This window comes from Lytechinus variegatus, chromosome 1, assembly GCF_018143015.1.
Source record: "Lytechinus variegatus isolate NC3 chromosome 1, Lvar_3.0, whole genome shotgun sequence".
NCBI lineage: Eukaryota > Metazoa > Echinodermata > Echinoidea > Temnopleuroida > Toxopneustidae > Lytechinus > Lytechinus variegatus.
In genome coordinates, this window is record NC_054740.1 from 58,390,625 (window position 1) to 58,417,948 (window position 27,324).

A 27,324-nucleotide genomic window follows, 5' to 3' on the forward strand; every position below is an offset into this window, starting at 1 on the left:
AGTTTCAGAAAAAAATAATTACGGGTATTCATTATCTATACACACACATGAAAAGGTAAGAAGCAAAAAGAAAGGAAGGTGAAGATAAAAGAAACCAGACTTGTTGATGCAAATGGACTCCATTAACAAGGATGAAAATAGGAAAGGGGGTCTATGAAAATGAGACATATATGAAAAAAATACAGGAAAGGAGAAATCAAGTCAAACCATCCCCGAGTACAAAAAATAAGTATTCAATTTCCATATACACGCTTCAAAGACTTGCTTTTCATAATGTGTTCTGTTTTCGTCTTCACCCACTATCAGCATGTGTATCTTATGTGTATGTTACTTTTAATTTGTACTCATACTACAAATATAACAATATCTTTTTTAGTTTTCTGTTTTATTTTTTAAATGAGAAGTGGTTACTCTTTTTGTGATTTTTCACACAAAATATTGTTAAAATCTAGAGGAAGAATTACAATCCTAAGATGTTTTTATGATAGAGTATCGTACACATATTTGTGACACACCCGTTAAAAGATTTTACAGAACACTAAATTCTTAATTCTAATAGGAGAGACTGAAATAATTTCTTTCTACATAATAATCTAATATATTTACAGTATGTACATTAAATACATCTGATACAAAATAAAGACATGGTAAAAAGTGGTAGCAATGCAATCCAGGAGAAGTAATCAATATGGAGCTATAAGGACGGTCATTTTTTTTCTGAATTATTTATTACTTTTAATTTTTGTTCTTCTATTGCAACATACGCTAGATTCTCGATCCCATTCAAATATGCCAGAAAATACTCCCTATTTCACAGAAATTAACATATCAATACACTCATGTTGAATTTTCAAGAACAAATTATGCAATAATTTATCAAAAGATTTTGGTTTTCAAAATTTAACCGGCAGTTAATCCATAGTGAGATTTTTCAATATCTACCCGGTATTAAACAAACAAAATACTAAATCATTCAACTAATTTTCAGGAGTGAATTTCAATGCCGAAATCAAATAGGCATTCATTCTTTTTTCTTAAAGGAAAGAATTATTATGTCATCAAAATTACAGAAAAGATGTCCAAAATATATCTGATTGAAAAGCGTATGTTGCTGTGATTTACAAGTAAATGTAGTTTACCATATTTTAATCATGTCAAAAATCTATGCTACTCGGATAATATCTGGTCTGCCCGCTTCTGTTCTTAAAGGTATGTGATATTGGCTCGCATCTAGGCTTGTCTGTCAGCAATTGATAATGTTATTGAATTACCAATTCATCAAACAAATCATGATTTTATTTTCAATACTTAACACCCATCTTTGAATAGGTTGCGGAATCCAGATAATGGCAAGATCCCAGATATCATAGACATAATGCAACTTTGACCCCTAACCTTTGACACATGAACCTGGTTAGTCACTTGTTTACTACACTACAAATTGAGACTCCAAATATCACTTCCCCTTTCGAGGGAGGGGGAGGGGAGGCATTGAAACAATACAAATTGAACAAATATGGCATTGATTCTGCAACGAGTAAGAAAATGACCATTAAAAATGCTGCGTTCTCTTTCTCTTGACCTCCATGGCTTCAATGATCGGTCTCCTCTTCTCCTGATACCGCTTCCTAAGCTCCTCAATCTCTGCTTCCATCTGGGGATCTAACGACGATAATCTCTCCCGTAATTCATCTATTGATAGCTGCTTCAACTGAACAGTAAGAGGATTGAGAAAGATTGAAGTAAAATACAGTAGGTGAAGGGTATTAAAGCCACAACTGACATTATTCATAGAAGATTTGACTAAATCACTAAGCTCAGCCAATTTGAAAGGAGTCATCTCAAGACCAATACTTACCTCATCGGTACCATGCATTCTTTTACTATCCAAGCTGCAACAGGTCGATATGCAGTCTGATAATATATAACCACTACAATGATGAATAAATCCCTTCTAATCTTTGCAACATTTATAGCCACAGTATTGCCAAGAAATTATGTTTTCAGCATGGTTTCGGACATTTCTGTTATTTAAAGGACAAGTCTACCCCAACAAAACCTTGATTTGAATAAAAAGAGAAAAATTCAACAAGCATAACACTGAAAATTTCATCAAAATCGGATGTAAAATTAGAAAGTTATCTCATTTTAAAGTTTCACTTATTTTCAACAAAATAGTTATATGAACGAGCCAGTTACATTAAAAATGAGAGAGTTGATGACATCACTCACTCACTATTTCTTTTGTATTTTGTTATATGAAATATATTTATTTTCTCGTCATTGTCATGTGAAATGAAGTTTCATTCCTCCCTGAACACGTGGAATTCCATTATTTTAACATTTTGTGCTTCAGGCAAGGAGGTCCTAATCGTCAAATTCGTAAAAATTGAAATATTGTATAATTCAAACAATAAGAAACAAAAGAAATAGTGAGTGAGTGACATCATCGACTCTCTAATTTGGATGTAACTGGCTCGTTGATATAACTATTTTGTTGAAAATAAGTGAAAATTTGAAATGTCATAACTTTCTTATTTTACATCCGATTTTGATGAAATTTTCAGCATTATGCTTGTCTGATTTTTCTCTATTTTTTTCAAATCATCATTTTTATGAGGTGGACTTGACCTATTTTCATATTTTGATCAGGTGTATTCATTAAGAATACCGTTGTGGACATACATGTACATGTATGCCTACATGTCTGGCAGGAGAATGTTCAGAGGTCAGTGTCCCAAAGTTTGGTTGAAAAGTGAGACATGGTTGCAGAGTTATGTGTCATGAGAGAGTCTTGCACATAAACTGTAATGTTTGCCTGAAATGACCTACTGCACCATGCAGGTCCCCTAAACACATCTGCAACCCAAGTTTGGTCTGTCATAATGTTTGTGACATACAGACAACATTTGGATCCCTTAATCACACTTTCCACCTCCAGTGAGCCAGACAATAACTAAACGTACCCAGACTTCCATAGGATTGATCCGTTGAAGAAGGATTTAGATTCAGCTAGCAATAATTTCATTGCAAATGATGATACCTAACTCTGCACATGTTTCAATGGCAACCAAACTTGGGTGATATATGCACTTGGGGGTATGGGGGTAAATTCATGTTATGATGCCTTTGTGGGTCACATGGTAAGGACGGACGGACACTGAGCGTGATACCACAATACGTCCTGTCTAGAACGGGCGTATAAAAAAATAATACCCCAGGAGTAAAAGGGTGAAAGTTATTTTCAAACTGTTGAATTTTCCTCTAAATTTTTACTCACTAACGCTTCTTCAACAACTCTGTTCTCTAACTTTTTCATCTTCTAGATTTCTCAGCTATATAGGCAGCGGAAGCAGGGGGGGGGGGGGGTCCTGTTCCCCCCTAAATTTTGTTGTTGATAACCTTTCTTTTTTTTTGCTTGTCAATTTCATTTCCTGTGTCCCCCTAATTTCAGGTGGACCCCCTCTACCTTTTTTTTTTGCTTGTCAAATTTTTTACCTGTGTCCATCCCAAATTTTCAGTTGGACCCCCCTAAATTTTTTGGCTTCCGCCGCCAATGCTCAGCTAGTTTGCACCCACAAACACATTAATAGCCTTCATGCATGTAAAATATTGGTGCAATAATGGAATTTATATCGAGGGGGTGGAGTAGGTACAGGGGAAGGTGAAAAGACATAGCAATTCATGAAATTGCCCTTCTCAAATTTGATTTGGTATTCCAGTCTATACCAGGTATTTTCACGATGAGGTTTGGATACAATTCTGTTGCATGGTAAAGGAGATGGCGATATTTTCAGTTATTTTCACAAGTGGGCGAGATACAATATCTCTAATGCCCTGTTTTTTTTAACCCCTTTCTTAAAAGATACTCCAACGTTCATTATTTGTTTGTCTTCTTTGATTAGATACTGACAAATGGCATCGAGGGATAATACCTCTTTTTCTTATGATGTAGCAATGCACGTCATCCTGTAAGAGGATTGAAGGCAAAATCTTTGCTTCTTTGATGTGACTTTTGCGTCATAATCCAAGTGATGATCAAGCGTTAAGTAATATAAAGGATTCCCAGGGTGAAGACAGATGATGTCATACTATTCAAATGGTGAGGTGGGGGGGGGGGGGAGGGTGGAAACAATAGATTGCACCCTGCCCCTAAACAATAGGTTCGCTCATCGTGAAATGATTAAAAGTAGAGGTATCATTTCAGGGACCTTTCAAATGAACTTACGATTATGGTGATTTTGCCATTACAAAAAATTCCATGGTAATAGAACTACATGTAAACAGCCAATCAGGTCCAATGCTTCCATGGTAGTACATAATGGCATAGATACCATATTCATAATGATGGCCCAGATCTTTACATCAATAACAGGGAAAATCCATTTCTTCATAGTTCTTAATCACATCTGCACATGTATTTCAAAACATTTGTTTTACTTTATGGAGTACCTAAATGTGATATCATGATGTCATGACAACGATCCGGCTGGTTCTGAACTAAGTCGCAGCTGCACGATCGTCTATACACATGTGTATTTGCAAAATTGGTGTTGTGTTATGTCCCTGGTTGTTACCTTCATTCTGAGAGTCATAACAGGGCGCCATTTTAAAAAGCTGCTCGTAGGTTAAGAGCGACTTTGAGAGTGACTAGTGATCCTTTCTTGTGGTAAATGGTATAAAAAAATTGGCGATGGTTTAGCACGTAAGAAAGGATCACCAGTCCTTCGTAGAGTCGCTCCTAACTTACGAACAACTTTATGAAATGGCCCCCCGGGTTCATTTGTTTAGAACCAGGCCGTCATGACACCATCGCAACCTACGTCATCACTTTGGTACTCTATAGTACATGGTCTGCTAGGTTCACACTATGGTCCATGTCCGTGTGAACAGAACCTGTAATCTCCACTTTTCCAAGGCCGATTCAACTGATGATAACCAGTGTTAGTTTAATCATTGCAACAAATAAGAAAATGAGAGGCTGTCATGCATGCACCAACCGATTCAAACTAATGCATATGTCTGCGTCAAAAAAGAGATTATCTCCTTAGTACATTTCATGGTCTTCTTAAAAAAAATATATAAAAAATGGGGCTTCAAAGGATTTATCTGAAATTCATTGCTTTTTCTTGCCTACTTCCTCTTTGGGGCACCACGAGAATACATCGTGGATAAACTATAACTGAGTGCATTTAATCTTGTCATGCACTGATTTGAAAGGGGGGGGGGTATCTTTAACATGGGCAAAATTATCTGATATTTTTTTTCTGAAGTTTTTGTTTTAGAAGTTCCAAAGCACTTATGGTTTAAGAGATGATACTATCTCTTTAACCACAAAGTGCTTGGGAACTTCAAGCTTCCACATCAGAAAATGGCCTATGATGCAATCATAAGCAGACTTTCAACAATTCCTCCCTATTAAAACCACACCTTCCCAGCAGCATACATGCTCTCCTTCCATCAAACCATTCTGTCTTGCCTCTTTTTTTCATCAACCTCTTCTAATCGGCATTTATACAGCGCCTTTTTACAAATAATATACTCTGAGGCACACTGTTATTACTACCCCAGATTTAACAGTTGTTTTCAGCCTGTGCAGTCAAGACATTAATCCTACCAGGTACCTATTAAAGGGAATCTAGCCTTGGCCATAAAATGTTGTGTTGGGAAGGAGGAAAATAAATTAAACAGAATGGTGAAAGTTTGAAAGAAATTGGACAAGCAATAAGAAAGTTATGGCTGCTTTAAAATTGAGATCACTAATACTATGTAGATTTCAAATTGGCAACTGGGTAAGTAAATTATGACAAGGGGCAAGGACAACTTTCCCATAGGCCATGTACTTTATTATCAGGGATTTGTGGTTTTCTAATAAGTACCCATTCCCCTGGGGCAGTAATCTAAATATAACCCGTGTAGTATATTGTTTTATGTCCTCATGAAAGAAAAATATAATTTGAAATAAAACTTTTGAGGAAAATGACATTTTAGCCATAATATGTATTGGAGTACATGGAAGAGTAGTCCTTGCCTTACATCACTATGACATCCCATATGCGGCCAATTTGAAATCTCCATGGGTATAGTGATTACCAATATTTACAACTTTTAAAAATTCATATCTTTCTTTTTGCTTGTCCAATATTGTTCAAACTTTCACCTATCAACTTGTCTGATTTTTCTTTTCCTTATAAAAACAAGTTTTTATTTGGGTTGGATTCCCCTTTAAGTTGTGTGTAGAACAATGTACATTTGTGCTCATAAGTTAGTAAACCCCACCACAAAATGCACTCCTTCATCCGTAGTGTTGAATGGAGACAACAATACTACAATGTTCAGAGAGCCCAGAGAAACAAACTTTATTGAATGTAATATTTCATCACCTGACTTCACAATTAAAGGACAAGTCCACCCCAACAAAAACTTAATTTGAATAAAAAGAGAAAAATTCAACAAGCACAACACTGAAAATTTCATCAAAATCGGATGTAAAATAAGAAAGTTATGGCATTTTAAACTTTCGCTTATTTTCAACAAAACAGTTATATGAACGAGCCAGTTACATTCAAATGAGAGAGTTGATGACATCACTCACTCACTATTTCTTTTGAATTTTATTATATGAAATATGAAATATTTTGATTTTCTCGTCATTGTCATATGTAAAATGAAGTTTCATTCCTCCCTAAACATGTAGAATTCCATTTATTTTAACATTTTGTGCTTCTGGCAAGGAGGTCCTAATTTTCAAATTCGTAAAAATTGAAATACTGTATAATTCAAACAATAAAAAACAAAAGAAATAGTGAGTGAGTGACATCATCGACTCTCTCATTTGGATGTAACTGGCTCGTTCATATAACTATTTTGTTGAAAATAAGCGAAACTTTGAAATGTCATAACTTTCTAATTTTACATCCGATTTTGATGAAATTTGCAGCATTGTGCTTCTCTGATTTTTCTCTATTGATTCAAATCAACATTTTTCTGAGGTGGACTTGACCTTTAAGTATCTAAAACATGGTGAAACTTGATGTTCATTTTCTCGTGGGGTTCACTTACTTCTGAGCACCACTGCAGGTATATTTCTTGCTTTAAGGGGTACTCCAGGATGAAAATAATGATTTGAACAGATAAATGAAAATCAGACAAACAAGACACTCAAAATCTGACAAGGAATAACAAAGTTATGATATTTTGAAGATTTGCGAAACAGTTCCAGGCATATTTTCATGAATATTCAATGAGCAAACTGATGATGTTGCATAGTATCACCACTTGTTCTTTTGTATTTCATTATATGAAATATGGTTTATTCAAATTTTTTCCTCACAAAAAAAAATTGGTTTGACAACTGATTTCGTGGATTAGATATTCATTGCTGCAACTTTCTTCATTATAAGGGAGGCAAATCATTTGCACATGTATGAAAAAAATGAAACAATTTTGATTTCCTCTAATAACATAAAACAAGAGTGTCGCTAAGGTGAGCACATAATATGCCCGCCTGTAACACGGAAAATGGAGTTATTGGTCAAGTAAGAAAAGTGGAAGGTGGTGACTTCACCCTTGACTCCTGAATTCCTAGGATCCAAGCTCGTATCAGACACACCAAATTACATGAGCCTCAGTAAAATTAAACTAAAGTTATCTCATTTACAAGGACTTCAGAAGGGTAAGATGAAAGCATGACACTGTGACGTTGACCTTTGAACCTCAAAATCGATAGGTATCCTGGGATCCATGTTGGTATCATACACATCAAATTACATGAACCTAGATTGAGTCAAACCAAAGTTATCGTGTTTACAAGGACTTCAGAAGGGTAAGATGAAAGCACATAAATGTGACCTTGACCTTTGATCTCTCGACTTCAAAATCAATAGGCTTCCTGGGATCCATGCTATAGTGTCAAACACACCAAATTATTTGAGCCTAGCTTAATTCAAAGTGAAGTTATCACGTTTACAAGGACTTCAGAAGGGTAAAATGAAAGCATGTCACTGTGTCCTTGACCTTTGGATCTCAAAATCGATAAGCTTCCTGGGATCCATGCTAGTATCATACACACCAAATTATATGATAACTGAAGTCATCGCGTTTACCACGAAAAGTTAATAGACAGACAAATGGAAGGACACCAAGCGTGATACCATAACACGTCTTGTCTAGGACGGGTGTGTAAAAAGGAAAGTGGGGTTGTGACATCATCAGCCCACCTAATTAATATTCATGGAAACGTACATACAACTGTTCTCAAAATATACTGTTAAATTTTTAAATTCAATAAATTTCTTGTCAGATTTTGATGAAATTTTCAGCATTTTGCTCTTTGAATTTTACTCTATTTATTTAGATACAAACAATTTTAGGCCGGAGTACCCCCAGGGATTCGAACCTGTGACCCTCTTATTGAAAGGCAGAAGTCATAACCACAACACATAATTTCTCCCTTCAATAATACCCTCTATCTACCCACCCCTTTATTTTACAAAGTGACCGTGAAAAAAGAGGTGAATTAGTACATGAAAACGATGCCTGAAATCATACACAAACATTGTTAGTTATGAACGATTTGTGGACTTCTAAACTAATTCAAAATCCCTCGACCGTAACTCTAGCTTGTCTTGCTCTGAAACTTTATTACTACACTAGACTACATCACAAACTTCCTTAATATTAGTTTAAGATGAGTGGAACAAAATCATAACAAAGCAACAACCTGAGTAAAACAAAAAACAAATAAAAGGAACAGAAACTCACAAAATCAAAGTCTGCTTCGTTGAATGGCCGGTGGAATTGCGGTGGTTTTGGGGGTGGGGCCTCTTGATTAGCAGGGGGAGGAGCACTCACCCGATGGTTACCAGGGGCAACGTGCATAGGGGCATTAGAAGGTACCGTGGGTGCGTTAGATGGATTGATAGGAGGTGAGGAGATCTTAGCTTGCTTGGCTTCATCTTGTCTCTCATAGTGTTCTAGGAACTGAGGTTTGTAGGCATCTGCTTTGGCTGTGTCTGTTCCTATCAAGTGTGAAATTAAATATCAGAGTTTAAAGTGATACAAAAAAATATTACCAAAAATTCATATAAAATATTGAACTGAAGCGTCTAGCCCCGATAAAACAATTACCAATCTATGACAGAGTATAACATAAAAGTAGCATAGTCTCAAAACGTACATAAAATCATGACATCCACAACAAAATTACAGGAATTAATAACTGACTGAAATGCGATGTCATGCCCGGCAGGCCCTCGGGCGGAGTTTGTACATTTCAGTAGAAATGAACTTAATCTTTATCAAAATAACTGATCTTGAAATCAAGCATTAATAGCCCTACTAATCCCCTAATAAGGAGGATCTTTTAATGCACACTTACTCTTCATAGTTCCGTCATTACCCGAATCGCTGTCATCATTGTTAATAACCATGGTGCCCATATTGGATTCCAGGTCGTTCAAACTTCCATGTTTGATCATCGTTCCACTGTCGTGGTCCACCATCGTGCCGCTATCGTGGTCGATCATCGTCCCGCTATCGTGGTCGACCATGGTCCCGCTATCGTGGTCAATCATTGTGCCGTGTTCTATCATGGTCCCTAAATGATGCAAAAAACAACATTCATGTAAGATGATGTCCAAACCATTATTGCGCAATAGTCTCTGAACATGAATAATATTCATCAGGAGTGAGTACATCATACCCTCTATGGCAGGGGTTCTCAAACTTTTTCTTTGAAGGGCCAGATGAGACACCAAGTAAACCTGAAAGGGCCTGGGTGAAGTGGATACTAAGAAAAAATGTGCGCGAAGTGCAAAGACCCTTGTGGTCGGGATCCTAGATGCTCTCTTGTGCAATATGGACCTTATTTTGGGAGCATTTAATCCAACAAATTTATAACAGTTTCATATGGAACGCAGGCAAAATTAGAAAAGACTTCAAAATACAGCGAGAGTCAATATTAATGATAACAAATTTGTAGTACTTTGTTAAAAGGAATCTAGATTGTACCTGTAAATACCTGGTATTGGGGAGACAGATAATGTTTGAAGTAACATTATTTTTTTGAAGTCAAAGAAGAATGAATGATAGAGCATGTCTATAGTAGTCTCTAGCAAGGATGTCAGTCTCCTAATCACTTTCAATATGGAAAAATTGACAGTCTGTCAGCAACAAGTTGCTTGAACCTTGGCACAAACGGTGCAATTGCCAGACGAAGGCACTGGTGCAAATGTTCACTGGTCAAGCAGGGGCCGCAGAAGCGGGGGGGGGGGGGGGGGGGGGGGGAGGGGGGCTTCAGCCCCCCACTTTTTTCCAAAACCATGAACAAAAACGTAAAAACAAAAACGTAAAAATGAGTTAGTTCTTTAAAAATGATAATTGTGGAAAATGCACTTTCGCACCTGGATGTAGATCCAAACATGGTGAGAACAGCGCTGGTCATCTAATAAGAAAGTAGATCGAACAGACAGAATATTAAGTCCACTAAACTTTGTTTAAAAGTCAATTAATTTGACTGCCATTACTTTTATTACGGTTAGGTCTACACAATGTAACCATATTGAGCCATGTTACATATTGTGACTTAAAAGTGATTTAAAAAAATCCAGCAGAGTCTCGCGGGCCGGATTGGGAAGCTCTGCGGACCAGATCCGGCCCACGGGCCGTAGTTTGAGAACCCCTGCTCTATGGATACATGTATGTTAATAAAAAAAAAAATGTACACAATATGTATGGATCTGTGTTTTTAATAGGAACAAATGCTTTATTGTCGTAATAAATGAGGTATCCTATCTGGTCTGCTCTTCTTTATACCAGGCCAGCTTATCATTTTGAGGATGAGCTATGGTGAAATATGTTTTTTTTTAAGGATGCACTCACTGTGTATAGACACTGTATCTCTGGCATAGACTGACAATCAGTAAGAGATACAAAATATGAACTGGAATGACAGAATTTTTGTTTCTTTAAATATAAAAATAACTCTGAAAGTGGGTTTAAATATACACATCTGGGATGTAAATATACACATCTGGGATGTAAATATTTGTAACTTTTAATAAGGTTTTTAGATGTCAATCACAATAGAAGAGCTTTGAAATAAAATATGCAGTGCATCCACACCTTGCACTAGAATGTTTCATATGAAAGTCATCATAAATGACAAAATCATTTGACAGCTCAGAAATTAGATTTTCAGAACTGAACTCAAGTTGTCATTCTGACATCTTTCCTTGATTTTGACTGGCTAACAAGCACTGGGGTCTGATTGTTACTATGTAACTGTCCTGAAGACTTCCCATGTCCTGGTCACACAAAAGAAAAAAAATCCCATAGGATGGAAAAACTGAGAGGGCAATATAAAGTTCTATAAATTCACCACTATCATGATCAATCATTGTACCATGTTCTATCACAGCTAGACTATCAAGGATATAATAGTGAATAAAGTTCTGTGAACTCACCACTATCATGATCAATCATTGTACCATGTTCTACAATAGCTCCACTATCAAGGATATAATAGTGAATAAAGTTCTGTGAACTCACCACTATCATGATCAATCATTATACCATGTTCTATCATAGCTCCACTATCAAGGATATAATAGTGAATAAAGTTCTGTGAACTCACCACTATCATGATCAATCATTGTACCATGTTCTATCATAGCTCCACTATCAAGGATATAATAGTGAATAAAGTTCTGTGAACTCACCACTATCATGATCAATCATTGTACCATGTTCAATCATGGTCCCACTATCAATGTCCGTTACGTCCTCATGTTCAATGAAAGTGTTTGCCGTGTTCCCTGCCGAGCCACTGATGATCATGGTACCGCTGTCGTCATCACCGATCACAGGGGCTTTCCCTCTTACCATGGTTCCACTGTCAACATCCTCATCATCCTGTCATCAAAGAAAAAAAAAGAGTAGAGTAAGAAAAGCACAACAGATTTTGCAACATGTGGGGCTGTAATATAAAAGACACGCTTAATATTCAAATTCAATAGTAACTTTTGGTACAGTCAGACATGCACTTACAGGTGCAGTTAATTGAACAACTGAGTGTACGTTTTAAGCTATAGGACCAAGCAATATGCTCAAGGCATCCTATATTACCCCAGCTACTAGTAAGCCAGGCTACCGATTTCGGTGCTCACAGCTTCTTGAAACTTCAAATAGATCAGCCACAATATGAGCTAATTGTAGCAATTTGTAGAGGAAATAGTCTACGTCACTAAATATGAAGTTTACCAATCTGCTTCTTAAAATAAAAATAGTTTGCGCTCTCCAGACGCGGATCCAGCCAGATTGGACACAACAGTGAGAGGTCAACTATTGTGCATAAAAAATATGGTCCCTGAAATGGTATTGTGTTCAACCTGGCTAGATCCAACACTAGTGCCGTCCTATTAACAGACTGAGTAATTAATTTTAGCATGATTCTCAAAATTTAGCAATATCAATAATGATAGGTTGAAAATTATTTTCTATATGAAATGAATATCAGTCATGACTAGTCAAAATTGGTTTCATCTCCTCATTAGAAGGACCTTTCAGACTATACAGTATATCAAAGGCTTTCTTGCACAGTCATATGTTGTTTCTAAACACAAACTATTGTTTTTGCTTGCATGTCCTTTGACCATTTACAAATAATATTCTGATAACACCAAATTGCTTGTTTTGTATATCAATTTTTTATATGCTACCATGCAATGGTCTACCATTATTGCAAGCCCACATTGAATATAGGGACATTGCTAACTTATCTACACAAACCTATAGACATACTTTCACAAAAAGAGGGACATAGGGTTATATATGGATGAAAGTTTTTGGCTTTCTCTAAAAATTTGGACTTGCTCTATCAAATATAAAAAATTGGTATACATGCGTACAGTATTCTAAACAGGGTTTTATGAAGCAATGTAAAGTTGCAAACCCTCGCACAGTCATCTATCAGGGGCCCGTTGCAGAAAGAGTTGCAATCGATTGCAACTCTAAAAATCATGCGCAACTTGATTTTCAACCAATCAATAGTGCGCATTTGGGACTTGCGTTTGATTTTTTGACTTGCGTTTAAACGCAACTCTTTCTGCAACAGGCCCCTGACCACAGAAAGATAAGGATGTAAATTAACTTGGAATATGAAGAAATGTTATATACAGAATAACTTGATATTTTGAACAAAATAGTTCTGCTGCAAAAGTAGTCATTATTAATTCACAGAAGAATGCTTGCTGAAAAGAAAGCCTTGCATAGGAAAAATACAGCAGTTTTAATATATGCAAGGAAAAAGATACACATTTCTTTACAATAAACGGAAGAAAATCTAAAAAAAGAACATTTAGTTAGTTATACATCATTAGCATCAATCATTAACTAAATCAAAATAAATACATGATAAAATTAATAATTTTGATTCATAAAGGGGAAGTTCACCTTGAGAAAAGTTTGTCCTCAGAATATCCAAAAAATAATGAAATATATTGATGAAGGTTTGAGGAAAATCCATCCAAGATTAAGAAAGTCATTAGAATTTTAAGTTTCTGATTTGTGATATCATATACAAGCAGCTGCCCCATATGTTATGGCAATATAAAATGCATGAATTTCAATTTTGTAATAGTTCATGATGAATATATATATATTTCTTCAGGAGGTGTACAATAATTTGTCTGTTGATATATTAAAGGTAAAATAAAAACCATTTTCAATTTTTTTTCAGAAAATGACATTCTATTGACTTTTTTTTACTATATGATATGTCAAAGCTGCTTGCATATGACATCATAAATCAAAATATCAAAATTCTAATAACTTTTAAAATCTTTGATGGATTTTCCTCAAACTTCAAAATATTTTTTCATTACTTTTTTTCTGCCATTTTTACAACGAGCTTTTGTCAGGATGAACATCCCCTTCAAATAGATGCATTTTAAAATTATCACTTTATGACAAACATTAGTCTGCAGGGCTCGAATTAAGAATTTAAAGGGGCAAGGCCATTTTTTAAAAGGGCACTTAAGGGAAAGGGCAGGCAGTTTTCACTTTATGGGACATCCAAGGCCACCAAAAAAAGGGCATCAATAATAAATGCACTTTTCAATGGGGCACATGCACTGGAATACCGCAGGGCACCAAGGCCACAGCAATAGTCTACAAATATTTGAAAGGGCATCAAGGCCATTTCTGAGGGCATCTAAGGCCATGGCCTTGGATGGCCTTGGATTAATTCGAGCCCTGAGTCTGTGTGATACAAAGAAATAAAATACCATATCATGAATGATATACATTTCATAAACTTTAGTCAATATAATTAAATCATAATTACTGCAATTATCACAAAAACAAAGTATGAAGTTTGCATTTTAGAATTAAGGAAAAATACTGAAAAATCCTATTTTACATCATAAATTGATACATATGCATTCCAATTACAACTTAAAAAAACCATGCAAAATAAAACATTCATGGATCAGCTTTTGAAAGCAAGAACACAAATTTTTGTGTGGGAGTCAACTGAAATTAGGAAGCATGCAATGCTGAAAATAATCTTGTTAAAAAAGCATTCCTGCACTGATTCCTTGGCATACTAAATTCTTTGAATTCTGATTGGCTTACCAGTCTACCCTCCGTATCCTCCTCTTCCTCCTGGTTAGTAACCATGGCAACCAAGTAGAAAGAATGCAATGTTCAACGTTAATTTGCCATTTCAAAACCTGACTTTATTATACTTGACAGAACTGCTTCACCACAATAATGAAATTTTAATGCCCTACATATAGTTGCTTTCTGTTGGAATTACACCTTCACACTTCTTGACGTTTGTACAGGCTTCATCGATGAACATGTTATTTTTTAAGTTTTTTTTTCATCTTTTTTTTTTTCTGGTATATATTTTATAATTGTGCAATATGATATGGTTGGTTGTACTTTTTTGCTTATATTTCATCATTATGAACATTGTATTTTGCCTTTGTTGATACTGTAAACTGGATTTTTCAGTCTTTGGACTGTTTTGCCAGTTTTCTTGATTGAATAAATACCATACTACTACTACTATATTTTATCATAATACACAAGGTTTTTTTAAATACAAAAAATGTCACTGTATATGCTCCATTCCTGCAGACTACGGAGGGACTTCTGAAAAAAAAGCGCTATATAAGGCACAAGAGATTTCATGTCAGATCTGTCTGAACACACGCGGGATACTCCATTGTCTCACTAATTTCTCAACGAATGCGTTCGCACAGCAAAAATAATAGTTGATAATCATTATTGCTTCTTATCAATTATGTATTTTTACACTGAATATTATTGATCGGCAAATGGAATCATTAAAGAAAATGAAGAAATAAATCACTTCCCCATACGTGTATACCTCACAAGGATATAGGGCCTACTCTCTAATGTGAATATTTGAAGAAAAAACAAACAAACATCAATGTAAATTACTCTCTATGCTTTTCCAGTATTTCTTATTAATGTATGATTATATGAAAGAATGAAAATTGTTTTTATTTCATGAAAATGAAGTTTACATTTGAAATAGTATGTCTAAAGAGTGGAAACTGAAAGGTCTAGATTGGAATAAGTCAGGATGGGGTCAAGGATAGATCAGTGCCCAATGAGCTTGCTTTGAACGTGGACCTGGAGTAATGGCTTGAGGGTACAAACTCTTCAAAAATCAAATATGTTAACTTTTTAAACAACAAGATCTCTTACAGTTTCACAATCACGCTCTGCCCAACGACGTTTCATAAATGAAATAAATCTTATGTAACATAGAAGACATTCCAAAATATCAACTTGCGACATACATTTATATTCCCTTGAGATGAATGCACCACCTACATAGTATTAAACTCATTAGAGATGAGTTCAAAAGTTGACTTCAGTTTGGGGTTGACTTGATTCAGGTGATAAATTTAAAACTCTTAGGCCTGTATTCTGAAGTCAGGTTTAACTTAAACCATGGCCTAACTCTGTGCTAAAATTATGGGGAGCCAAAACTTAAAAAAATTCTGCTTATATTGTATATCTCCTATGTTGACTATTTTGTTTCTTGTTGCTTTCATAATGAAGAAAAATACTTCAAAATACTCCATTTATCATTCACAGACAATCTGAGTGTCAAATGAGTTAATAAATTGGATGTGTACCTTTAGGGATTTGTGCCCCCAACTGGCTCTACATAGTTGAACCACAACTTTAAACCAGGGTTTAATTTAAACCTGAGTTCAGAATACGGGCCTTAAATTCCAGTTGGAACTCCATTACACTACTGACTTCAGGTCCTGTCATACAAACCTTTGCATCTGATCAAAATCTTTTAAGATTGATTGCATCGAGTATTGTGTACAATAACGCATAATCATCAACCTTAAGATCCATAGCTATAAAGCTCTGGTCTATTCATTATCCTAAATCAAAAGAGCTTATCATGCACACAATGCAACACATGCAAAAGAATGCTATGTCACCAAATATCAATGACTGATTCTATCAAATCTTAATAAAACATTATGCCCTGAATTCACAAAGGGCATGGGTTTTCAAAACCACCTTTATTAATTCGGGCCAGTATGTCTTTCCCCAGTATGCCTTAACAGGATGTAGAATCATACATATGATTGCTTCTTACAAAGCGATTATCGCAAAATACTGGCATTTTATCCTCATGCATGTTGTACATTTCATTGTTATCTTGTCAGCCTCTTGAATCGGTTTTCAATACAGAGGAGAAAAGAAAGGAATTGAGCTCTACAGTATGCATGTGATTAATTTCTATTTCTATTTCATATACATGTAGATTTGATATGAATGATCTATGCATTTCAAATCATACAAATGCTTCTTATGACAACCTTACAATGTTATTAACATCTCATTCATATTATACTAAAATTTTTAAGCTTGTTTACATCATAAATGTTCTGTAATGAAATAAATGTAGATCAATCAGATTAGTTTTTATTTTATTAGATTAGTTATTATTTGATATGAATAATCTATGCATTTCGAATCACAAAAATGCTTCATACGACGACCTAACAAATGTTATCATTATCTTTATTCTTATAAGTAAAATATGTAAGCTTTTCTTATTTTTAAGTATCTACGTTGGTTAACATTATAAGTGTTCTGTAATGAAATACATGTAGAGCAATCATGATTTAGATTAGTTTTTTATTTTGTTTCTGATATAACTCTTCACATGTTAACACTGCTCCTAGCAAAGAACAATTATATAAATCAGATTTATAATCCAGGTTTTAGAATCCACATAATAAAAGACCAAATGAAACCAAAAAGGTATGATTTTCATAATTTCTTCTCTCAAACTGCAGTTGATCAACAACAGCTTTCTTACAAAACAATAGCCATACCAGACAATTTACTTGTATGATATGTGCATTGAAATCCAGTTTCCTATGAAATACATTTTTGAGACACTGGTGTTTGTAATAGAATGCACATTCAATTCAAAATACATGTATATTTTATTAATTAAATATCATGTGTTCTACATAATGATTTTGGAAATATATACTCGATCTGAATCTATCATGCCTAGCTTTTTTAACGACTGGATGGAAAATGACCACTGACAAGGACAAGCGCATATGCACTGATGCGATCGCAAACATGATCGTTCTTTTTAACAGAAAGAGGACCTATATAGGGAACATCATGCTGAATGATTCCATGATTCTCGCATTTGACGCATGCACAACCTTACCACAATGGTGTATATATCATCCTCAAAATCCTGAGAAAAACACACGTTAGGGAGAAATACAAATTGGACATGTATGTCACTGCACATCAAATTATAAATGATTTTCAAAAATGTTATAGTGAACATGTATAGGTACAGACACCACTAAAAAAAACAACTAAAGCCCAGAATCAAAGCCAAACAACATTTTATTGTCCAGACATTGTGCAGAAAATCTCCCAACTATGTATACAGCGTGCGACACTAGCACCAGTTCGATGGTCCCAGACCAGTAGAAATTGCAGTTTGGCCAGAATTTTTCTGAAATAGCCGGATTTACTGGTCAGACATGACCAGTAAAAAATATATCTAACTGATAAAAATTATATTTTCTCTACTTTTGTAAACGATAAAAATGGCTCTGGCATCATAATAAATGGCTCTCGTGAATTTTGAGTGTGTGTACTGTCTGTATGGTTGTTTTTTTTTTTGGGGGGGGGGGTGTCAATAGAAGTAATTAAAGACCAGAAAATAAAAATCAAGTCTTTTTCAATGTTTTTCTTCATTTTAAGGGACAAATAAATTTGAGGTGCAGACCAGTAAAAAATTGAAACAAGTGGAATGTCTCTGGCCGTCTCACCTACATCACACGATTCAACATAGCAGCAGTGCTGACTCTGAAAACTTCTATAACTCGCACAAGATGTTCAGTGATACTTGGTAATACTCTTATTTCCATGTTTTATGAACTAGACCAATACACTTACAGAGATAGGATGGTAATTAAACAAATACCCCCAATGTGGCCAAAATTCATTGACCTCACATGACCTTTGACCTTGATCATGTGACCTGAAACTTGCGCAGGATATTCAGTGATACTTGATTACTCTTATGTCCAAGTTTCAAAAGTCAGATCAATAAACTTGCAAAGTTATGATGGTAATTCAACAGATACCCCCATTATGGCCAAAGTTCATTGACCTTTGACCTTGGTCATGTGACCTAAAATGCGCACAGGATGTTCAGTGATACTTGATTACTCTTATGTCCAATTTTTATGAACTAGACCAACATACTTTCAAAGTTATGATGGTAATTCAACAAATACCCCCAATTCGGCCAAAGTTCATTGACCCTAAATGACCTTTGACCTTGATCATGTGACCTGAAACTTGCACAGGATGTTCAGTGATACTTGATTACTATTATGTCCAGGTTTCATGAATCAGATCCAAAAACTTAAAGATTTGATTGTAATTCAACAGATACCCCCAAATCGGCCAAAGTTCATTGACCCTAAATGACCTTTGACCTTGGTCATGTGACGTGAAACTCATGCAGGATGTTTGGTGATACTTGATTAACCTTATGTCCAAGTTTGATGAACTAGGTCCATATATTTTCTAAGTTATGATGACATTTCAAAAACTTAACCTCAGGTTAAGATTTTGATGTTGATTCCCCCAACATGGTCTAAGTTCATTGACCCTAAATGACCTTTGACCTTTGTCATGTGACATGAAACTCTAATAGGATGTTCAGTAATACTTGATTAACCTTATGGCCAAGTTTCATGAACTAGGTCCATATACTTTCTAAGTTATGATGTCATTTCAAAAACTTTAGGTTAAGATTTGATGTTGACGCCGCCGCCGTCGGAAAAGCGGCGCCTATAGTCTCACTCTGCTATGCAGGGGCCTGTTGCAGAAAGAGTTGCAATCAATCGCAACTCTAAAAATCATGCGCAACTTGATTTTCAACCAATCAGCAGCGCGCATTTGGGACTTGCAATTGATTTTTTGGTTTGCGTTTAAACGCAACTCTTTCTGCAATGGGCCCCAGGTGAGACAAAAACTGGGAATCTACTGATCTGACATGAACAGGTTGGACCAGTAGAAAAAAAAGTTAGTGTGGAGCCCATATGCATCAATGATTCAATCAAATCTGAAAAAAATGCCATTTGTCCCAAATTACGAGTACAATTACATGTACAGGATGATAAACAATTTGTTGAACTTTTTTTCCTGAGCTTTGTCATGCAGTGTCTATGATGCATATGATGAAGGCCTATATCACAACACAGAATATTCTGTACAATGTAATTAGATTAGCATTTCCATCACTATTATTTTTTGTGAATCACATTTTCAAACTTACCGTTTAATTCATTCCGCAAAAGTTTTCTCAATGCAAATCATTCAGTAAAATTTCTGCTATTTTCTCTCATTTGCATGCTATTTCTTTGACAGTTATGCTTGCGACATCTAATTTCGTATGAATTTTGCAATTTGTTGACTTTAAGCATATAATTTGCTGAGTTTGTTTATTTGTCATACAACTATATGATGTTTTAGATATCACCTGCAACATTGCCGAGAGTCAGAAGAACAGACATAGGAGTTTGATACAGCAATTTCAATTTCCTTTTTTTTCTTCAAGGCACCTTCGAGAATACATCAGGGGAAGCCTTTTGTATTCTTTCATATTTTCAATGCAACATGTTATTCTGTTGTACATTCTGTTAGATGTTTGTCAAATGGAACAACTACACAAATGATTATAAATCTCAAACATTTATTAAAGTGATATTATCAACTCTATCTTCATTAATGATTCAGAGTGACTTTTCTCCTATGTCATCCATTGTGATGTCTATATACATATCTAATTGGACATCTTCTAGGATATTTTTTTAAGGATAATTCAGCTTAAGTCAAGAAATGTTCTTATGAAATTTACTTTGCATTGTAGTAGCAGTTCTTTAAAATCATAATCTGAAAAAAGGAAGCAAATGCCATAGATGCAATTTCCTGTAGATAACCAAAGTGTGTCTCCAATTTACACAATTCTAAATGGTGAACACATCATAAACTCAATAGCTGTTCATATGCCATATGCTCCCTTTTGCAAAAATCTGAAACGTTTTTCTTGAGACATGGTGGACCCATTTTCTACCCACATGGCATGGACCCTTTCCCAACGCATATGGCCTGGACCTGTTCACACTTGGATGGATGAATGGATAACCAAGTACAGAACATGCCTCAGGTACCCACGAGAAGGAGAAATGAATTTTCAGTTGGATGAGTTAATGAAAGGCACACACACACTTACTCAATAAAAATGAGACCTATATTTACAGTAAACTCTGTATAGACAGTGATTTTCCGTATCGTGGTAAATCAAAACTAAATTAGTATGTGGTCCTTTACTTTTCATGAGGAAAAATTAATTACACTTATCTTTGCAACACAGAATTCATGTTTTTGCTGCATGCATTTTCTATGAAATTTCCATTTTTGATCAAGTCTGTAATTAAATTACACCTTTTAAGAAACAGAAAAGCCTATTTTCTAAAACGGATAATCACTGCCTCTGGACCCGACCTTTTGAAATAACTCCACATTCAACACAAAACACAAAGAAAAAAAAGGAGAGAAAAACCTTATTATTTTTAGACAATATTTTCATAACGATACTCACAGATCCTTCATCGTCATCATCTTCCTTGAGCTTTTCTCTCTCTCTGATGTGATTGGCCTCGTTGATCATAGTGTTGAGAATCGATACTGGTTTAGCATTCCTAACAAACGGGTGCTAGATACACAGAGAAAGCAGAATAATCGAGCTCCGTTTTCAGAAACAGTTTTTTAATCTTTAGTTCATTATAAATTTAGTATGGAACATCAAGACTTTGTCATGCTGGAATTTTGCTCATGTTGGACTTCTGAGCCCTGTCTCATGAAGGGTTGTGATAGATTCGTTTCAAACTAAAATTTTGATTGACCTGAATCTATGTAATTGAGGGATGGGAATATTATGTCAATGATACTCAAAAGAGTTTTGTCAATTTCTCAGCAATTATAATTATTCTCCAAGAATCATTTAACCCCCTTTTAATTTAGACATGAAAATTTGGATGTCTTTTATTTGATTCAGATTGAACTCAGTACCCGCTGCACATCGTTAGCACTAACAATTCACTAACACAGGCCCTGTTACAACTGGGGGCCCATCTTTCAAAGAGTTGCGATTGATCCGATCAAAAGCAACTATGGAAAGCCAGCAAAGTCAATATATAAGATACAAGTTTTTAGAAAAAAAATCTAGAAATGAATTCATTGATTTCTTGACAATTTGGTATGTTCTCCTTTGTTTACAAAGGACATTGTGCACATTTCCTGTACGAGAAATTATGACACTGACGGATTTCCATAGAATTACGTTGATTGGATCAATCGTAACTCTATGTACGACGGGGCCCAGATCTTTTGTAACTCTTTTTACGATGGGGCCCTGAACTTTGATTCGAAGCACCTTGCCTGGACCAGCACTTACCTGTAATAAATCTGTTGCTGTTGCTCTGTCTTCTGGGTTCTTGATCAGGCACTTGGATGTGAAATCAATGAAGTCTTGAGACCATTTCTCAGGATCTCGAAATGTAGGTGGAGGTTTTGTCGGGATCATGAAGATCGCCTGCACATCGAGATGGTGAAATTCAAGACAGAGGCATCTTGTGATTATGTTTCAACCAACTTTGACCAGAGTTTTGAGTTTATCATTTTTGTATAAAAGATGTATTTAGATAACTGCTCAACTACTAGTATAAATATGATTATTATCATTATTTTCATTCATTTGGCAAAATGAAAATTACAAGATGAATGCAGTTAATTCAAATATCAAAGAATGAACAATATGAATAGAAATTAACCACTGGCATGTCAGGGGGCAGTTAACTGAATAACTGTGGCAATACGCCTTCTGCCCCCTTCCAGTGGTTATAAACATATACATAGATTAATGCTTATCGCACAAGGGAAATGATTTTCATACATATGGATCTCACTTTATTAGTCTTTGGCACACCATATTAATCCCACCTAGTACTTGGTAAATCGGATGTAGTGACAATGCACAAGGGGAAATGTCAAAGATTCAGCTTCCGAAATCAAAATCATTTCACAGAGAAGACGACTATAAAATCAGGAGATGAAATGAAATAAAAGCAGTTGGCAACTTTCTAAGATTCAGAATTAATATTACCTCTCCAGCTACAAACAGATAGGGTGGTTGTTCATGCATCAAGATAATTATGAAGAATTTGAGGTCTCAATTGCATACCACCATAACATCAAGAATTCAGACACTGATGCCTAATGACAAGATATCAGCTTTACAATCATACTCATAGCCAATCTTCAACACCATATACCAACCCTCACAGGGGGTATCTCTGCACAGTGCAGTTTCCCCCTCAGCCATCTCTATTGCTGTGATGCTTAGCTTTACAATCATAGCCAATCTTCAACACCATATACCTACCCTCATTGGGTGTATCTCTGCATAGGGCGGTTTCCCCTCTGCCATCTCCAATGCTGTGATGCCTAATGACCAGATATCAGCTTTACAATCGTAGCCGATCTCCTGAATTACTTCTGGTGCCATCCAGAACGGTGTACCAATCACTGTGTTCCTCTTTGCCATGGTGTCCTTCAATGAAAAAAAAAACAATAAAAGGTGCAAAATAAAATATGCTTTGATTGATGCAAGAAAAGAGATAGCAGACACTCTGTAAAAGAGTAACAACAGTGCGTACAGGAAGTTCCATCATCGACTGAAACTGCAAAATTCACATGTTTGTTTATAATTATAGCATAACTTTTTAATTATTCTTAATTAAAGAGATACATTTTCACTGCTGCTTTAGCCCCTCACAGAGACATAATTCTAAAAAAAAATGAGATGATCAAGAGCTCCTGCAAATTAAATAAGTTTCAATCATCAATGTGAGGAGAGTTTATCTTATTTAAGAGACAGTTTACCCTAAAGTTTGACTGTTTTGAGGTAAAATCATTAAATACATTATTTCAAAAATGAGATTGCAACTCTGCAGTTTGAGTACATTACAATGGGGAATATGTAGGAAGAAAGAAAATGCAATAATAAAAAAAGCACATATCTAAACCTGGAGGACTTACAGTGAGCTGCCCCGCAACACCAAAATCAGCGAGTTTAGCGTTGCCCTCATTGTTGAGAAGTATGTTTCCTGCTTTGATGTCTCTGTGTATTTTCCTCATGAAATGGAGATACTCTAGGCCTTTCAATGTGGAGTAGAGAATAGTTGCTATTTCAGCTTCATTCAACTAAATAAAACAGAAACATAAAAAGACAAAAAGAAATAATATAAAGACAATCCAAATTTGAATGGATAACAGACAAAGAGAGGGAGAGTATGAGCGTGAATTTAATAGATAACTTTTCAGAACTTTGATGTCTGATTATCCAACGTTTACACTATTGTGCTCCCTCTGCAAGATACAAGTTAACTTAACCATTTTAGCATCTATAAGCCTATATGTTTGCACCCAGATACTCACCGTTTTATTCCTTCTTCTCATGATATCTGATACCGAACCTGCTCCACAATATTCCATTACAATCTACAGGAAAAAAAGAGAGAAGAAAATACAGTGAACTGACAACATGTAAAATCAAATGTACATGCCACTTGGCATTGATCAGAGGGCTTAAAGAACACTTTATTTTGTATTTTGAACAGAACCCCCCTCCCCTCCCACAGTCCCAAGAAATATAACTTTTAAGATTTATTACCATGGCCTGGACTACAGCTAATAATCTCACCAGTGGAAAATTGGACCATATCATAACAATTTTAAGATGGCTCATGGAGTTTTCCTATAATTTCAATGTAAGAGTAAGCTTTGGGGGAATAGAATGAATTACATCTGATTTGAATCAAATTTTCAGCATTTTGCTTTGGGAATTTTACTCTATCTATTTAAATATATTTTCAGCCTGGACCATCCCTTAATCAAAAGGTTCGTGTAACATAAATGGTTCTCTATAATCAAACTACAACTTTAGACCAGTCCAGTGTTAACATCGAACCTGAGTTCAGAATACAGGTCTATAAGTCTGAGACAATGTAAAAAAACTAAAAATAGCATAAAATGTGATAATTTTTATAAATAAATACCCAGAGGTCTGTGTTCTTGAAGTAGCTTCCATAGTACTTGACAACGTAAGTGCTGTCACATTGCTGCATGATTGAGATTTCTTTGATGATTTCTTGTAGGTCTGTATCTACCGGTACTTGCTTGATGGCCAAGACCTGACCAGACTCCTTGTGCATTGCCTTGTATACACTTCCATAGGAACTGGGAAAGGAAAAACATCAGAAAATAACTTATTTTATCAACTTCTCAATATGCAAGGAATTGCTGAAGTTATTATTGATCATTTTCCATTTTTTGGGCCTAAAAATGAATTGAAGGTCATCTACATGTAACAGAATGGTTGCCGATCCCCTATTCACAAGCCTTGGTGCCATTTTCATAGTCAACTAGTGCAAATCAAATTTTCTAGATTTAATCACTACCTGCCTTAACATTTTGCTTTCCAAACTTCAATGTTTACATCTAATTTGTTTATTAATATTCCATATAATGATATCATCCTTCATCGAATCAATACAATCCACATACTTTATATCCCTGACACAGCAACCAAATTTCACCGGGTTTACGTCATTTCATTCCCTCATTCAATGTCCCCTTGCTCATGCTTCCTAGTTTATCCATTGCATAGTCCTTATGCTAACATTGTGTCGTTCTTAATAATATTCAGAACTATCTCATGACATCCTTCCATGCTTCCATTGATTCTTGATCAATAGCAGTTAGAGTGTTTTTGGTTGACCATAACAATATCCTTACATCTAATTGATTGAATTAATCAATGATTTGGTTGCATTGGCACAAGTGAGATTTAGAAGTACAGTCAATGGTGTCACTGATATCAACTTGTAAAGATCTGTGATATTTTGTGTTATTCCTCCTTCATTTATATTTATTTTAGGAGACCTTTTGAGATTTGATTTCAACTGGAGCAGCATATGAGACAAAGGAAGAGTGACCTTAGGAGTGTTATACAAGGTTGGGGCCTTAGCTTAGAGAAATGTGTTTGCCGTAGTTACACAACACATATTACAAGTACGAAATGACAAAAATAAGCCGATGAGGTTTTTTTTATTGTAGGGTTTCATCATGTAAAGAGTGACATTATTTTCCGGTAATAGAGACCCAACAGCAGTTTCTATGGCAATATTTATTGGCAATAAGATTATTACTTCAAACTCATCTCTGGTTCAATAAAAAATGTTTGAGCACAACTCCTCAGTCACTTTTCATATTCAATTCATCAATGAACCCGTAATTTAACAAATGTCTCATTTCAAAATAATAAATCAGTCGCATGAATATTTTGTTACTTTAACATTTTAATCTAACAATTTTCTATTAAAAATTTTCTTGCAATGCTCCATTTATAAAGCTTCATTAAATTGTGACACTTTGTTAGAAGTACATGCAGATGGGGGGGGGGGGGGAGGCGACTGCATGAAAGGCTCTTTCCAAGGACCGTCTTTCGTGTCACCCATCTTTTATGATAAGCTATATGCAGGATATTTCTGGAATTTAAGATAAACAAATAACAAAAATTTAGGTAGCTTTTATTAGTTTTAAATCATTTTTTAATACAATTTCACGATATCACAACATTTCATACAGAAAGATTTTGTTAAACAACAAATAAAATGTTTGCAGGTATTTTACTTAAAATGCTTTCACATGCCACATAATGAATTGGCGACACGAGAGGCAATTCTTGCAAAAACCCTTTAGGGCAATCGGCCCTAGGATCCAACGTAAAAATTTTTACTCACCCTTCTCCCAATTTCTCTAGGAGATCAAACACCTCTTCAGGCTCCTTAGTGAGTGCATCTTCACTTAGTCTCTTCAACATACTAAGAAGAATTTTTGACATGAGATAATGATAGATAGGATAGATAAAATAGTTTATAAAAAGATCATCACAGCCAAAGCCAAGGCAAAATTGTGATCAATTTTAGTTAACAAACATGGCCACAAATGCAAAGTATTGTTACATTTTCTAAGGTAAATTGAAAACAATATTAAAATAAAAGTCTTGAAATACATGAACATGATGAACAATCAAAATAAAACTGGGCTTCAATTGTTGCTTAAACTTAAAGTTAAACGAATATCGTTATTCGTTAGGCCCCCCTATTAATTAAAAATCAGCCATGTGATGTCGTCAACTGAGCTGAGTGTCATCTAACCGAACAAATATGGCTTTTTTGTTAATTTAAATGTGTTTTCTCTCATTTGAAGGTATTAAATTTCATGATTGATTGGTGAGAATTAAAAAGAGTGGGCTAGATCTAGTCTACGTCTAAGCTAGGCCGAATCCACGTTTGAAACCTGTGCCCACATGTACAATTCTGTGTGTGGTTTATGAAATCTTGTTCATTTCTACAAAACACGTCACACATTAGGTTACCCGATCCTTGTTCCAACTTCCAATAAATATCATTTTACCTTGTTGAAGTCATCTTTGCCGTGGTCCAGAGACAGATCTGAAAAACATGACAAATTCACATCGATTGGTAATCAACGGCGATTGCAATGTAAAGAACAGTATCAGCCTAATCAAGTCAAGACAAAACAAACCGGAAATCTTCGCAGATATCTCTACTGTAT

At 35.3% G+C, this 27,324-nt stretch overlaps 1 protein-coding gene across 3 annotated transcripts; it reads right to left on the reverse strand.

Annotated features, from left to right (window-relative positions):
• LOC121418221 (serine/threonine-protein kinase 3-like) lies at positions 1 to 27,305 on the reverse strand. 3 transcript variants are annotated; one of them, XM_041611979.1, is made up of 13 exons: positions 27,163 to 27,305; positions 26,487 to 26,567; positions 24,741 to 24,921; positions 24,121 to 24,183; positions 23,722 to 23,886; positions 23,066 to 23,233; positions 22,079 to 22,216; positions 21,224 to 21,337; positions 17,759 to 17,788; positions 11,721 to 11,913; positions 9,380 to 9,598; positions 8,854 to 9,020; positions 1 to 1,711 (listed from the first exon to the last, which is right to left on the reverse strand). In XM_041611979.1, exons 1-13 carry the CDS (start codon positions 27,174 to 27,176, stop codon positions 1,553 to 1,555), a joined length of 1,692 nt encoding a protein of 563 aa, XP_041467913.1. In that variant the 5' UTR covers positions 27,177 to 27,305; the 3' UTR covers positions 1 to 1,552. The 3 variants fall into 3 exon arrangements, with proteins under 3 accessions (XP_041467913.1, XP_041467896.1, XP_041467904.1); XM_041611962.1 differs by having other exon boundaries at positions 8,764 to 9,020; XM_041611970.1 differs by lacking the exon at positions 17,759 to 17,788 and having other exon boundaries at positions 8,764 to 9,020; positions 27,163 to 27,304.
• Positions 27,306 to 27,324: the final 19 nt, after the last annotated feature.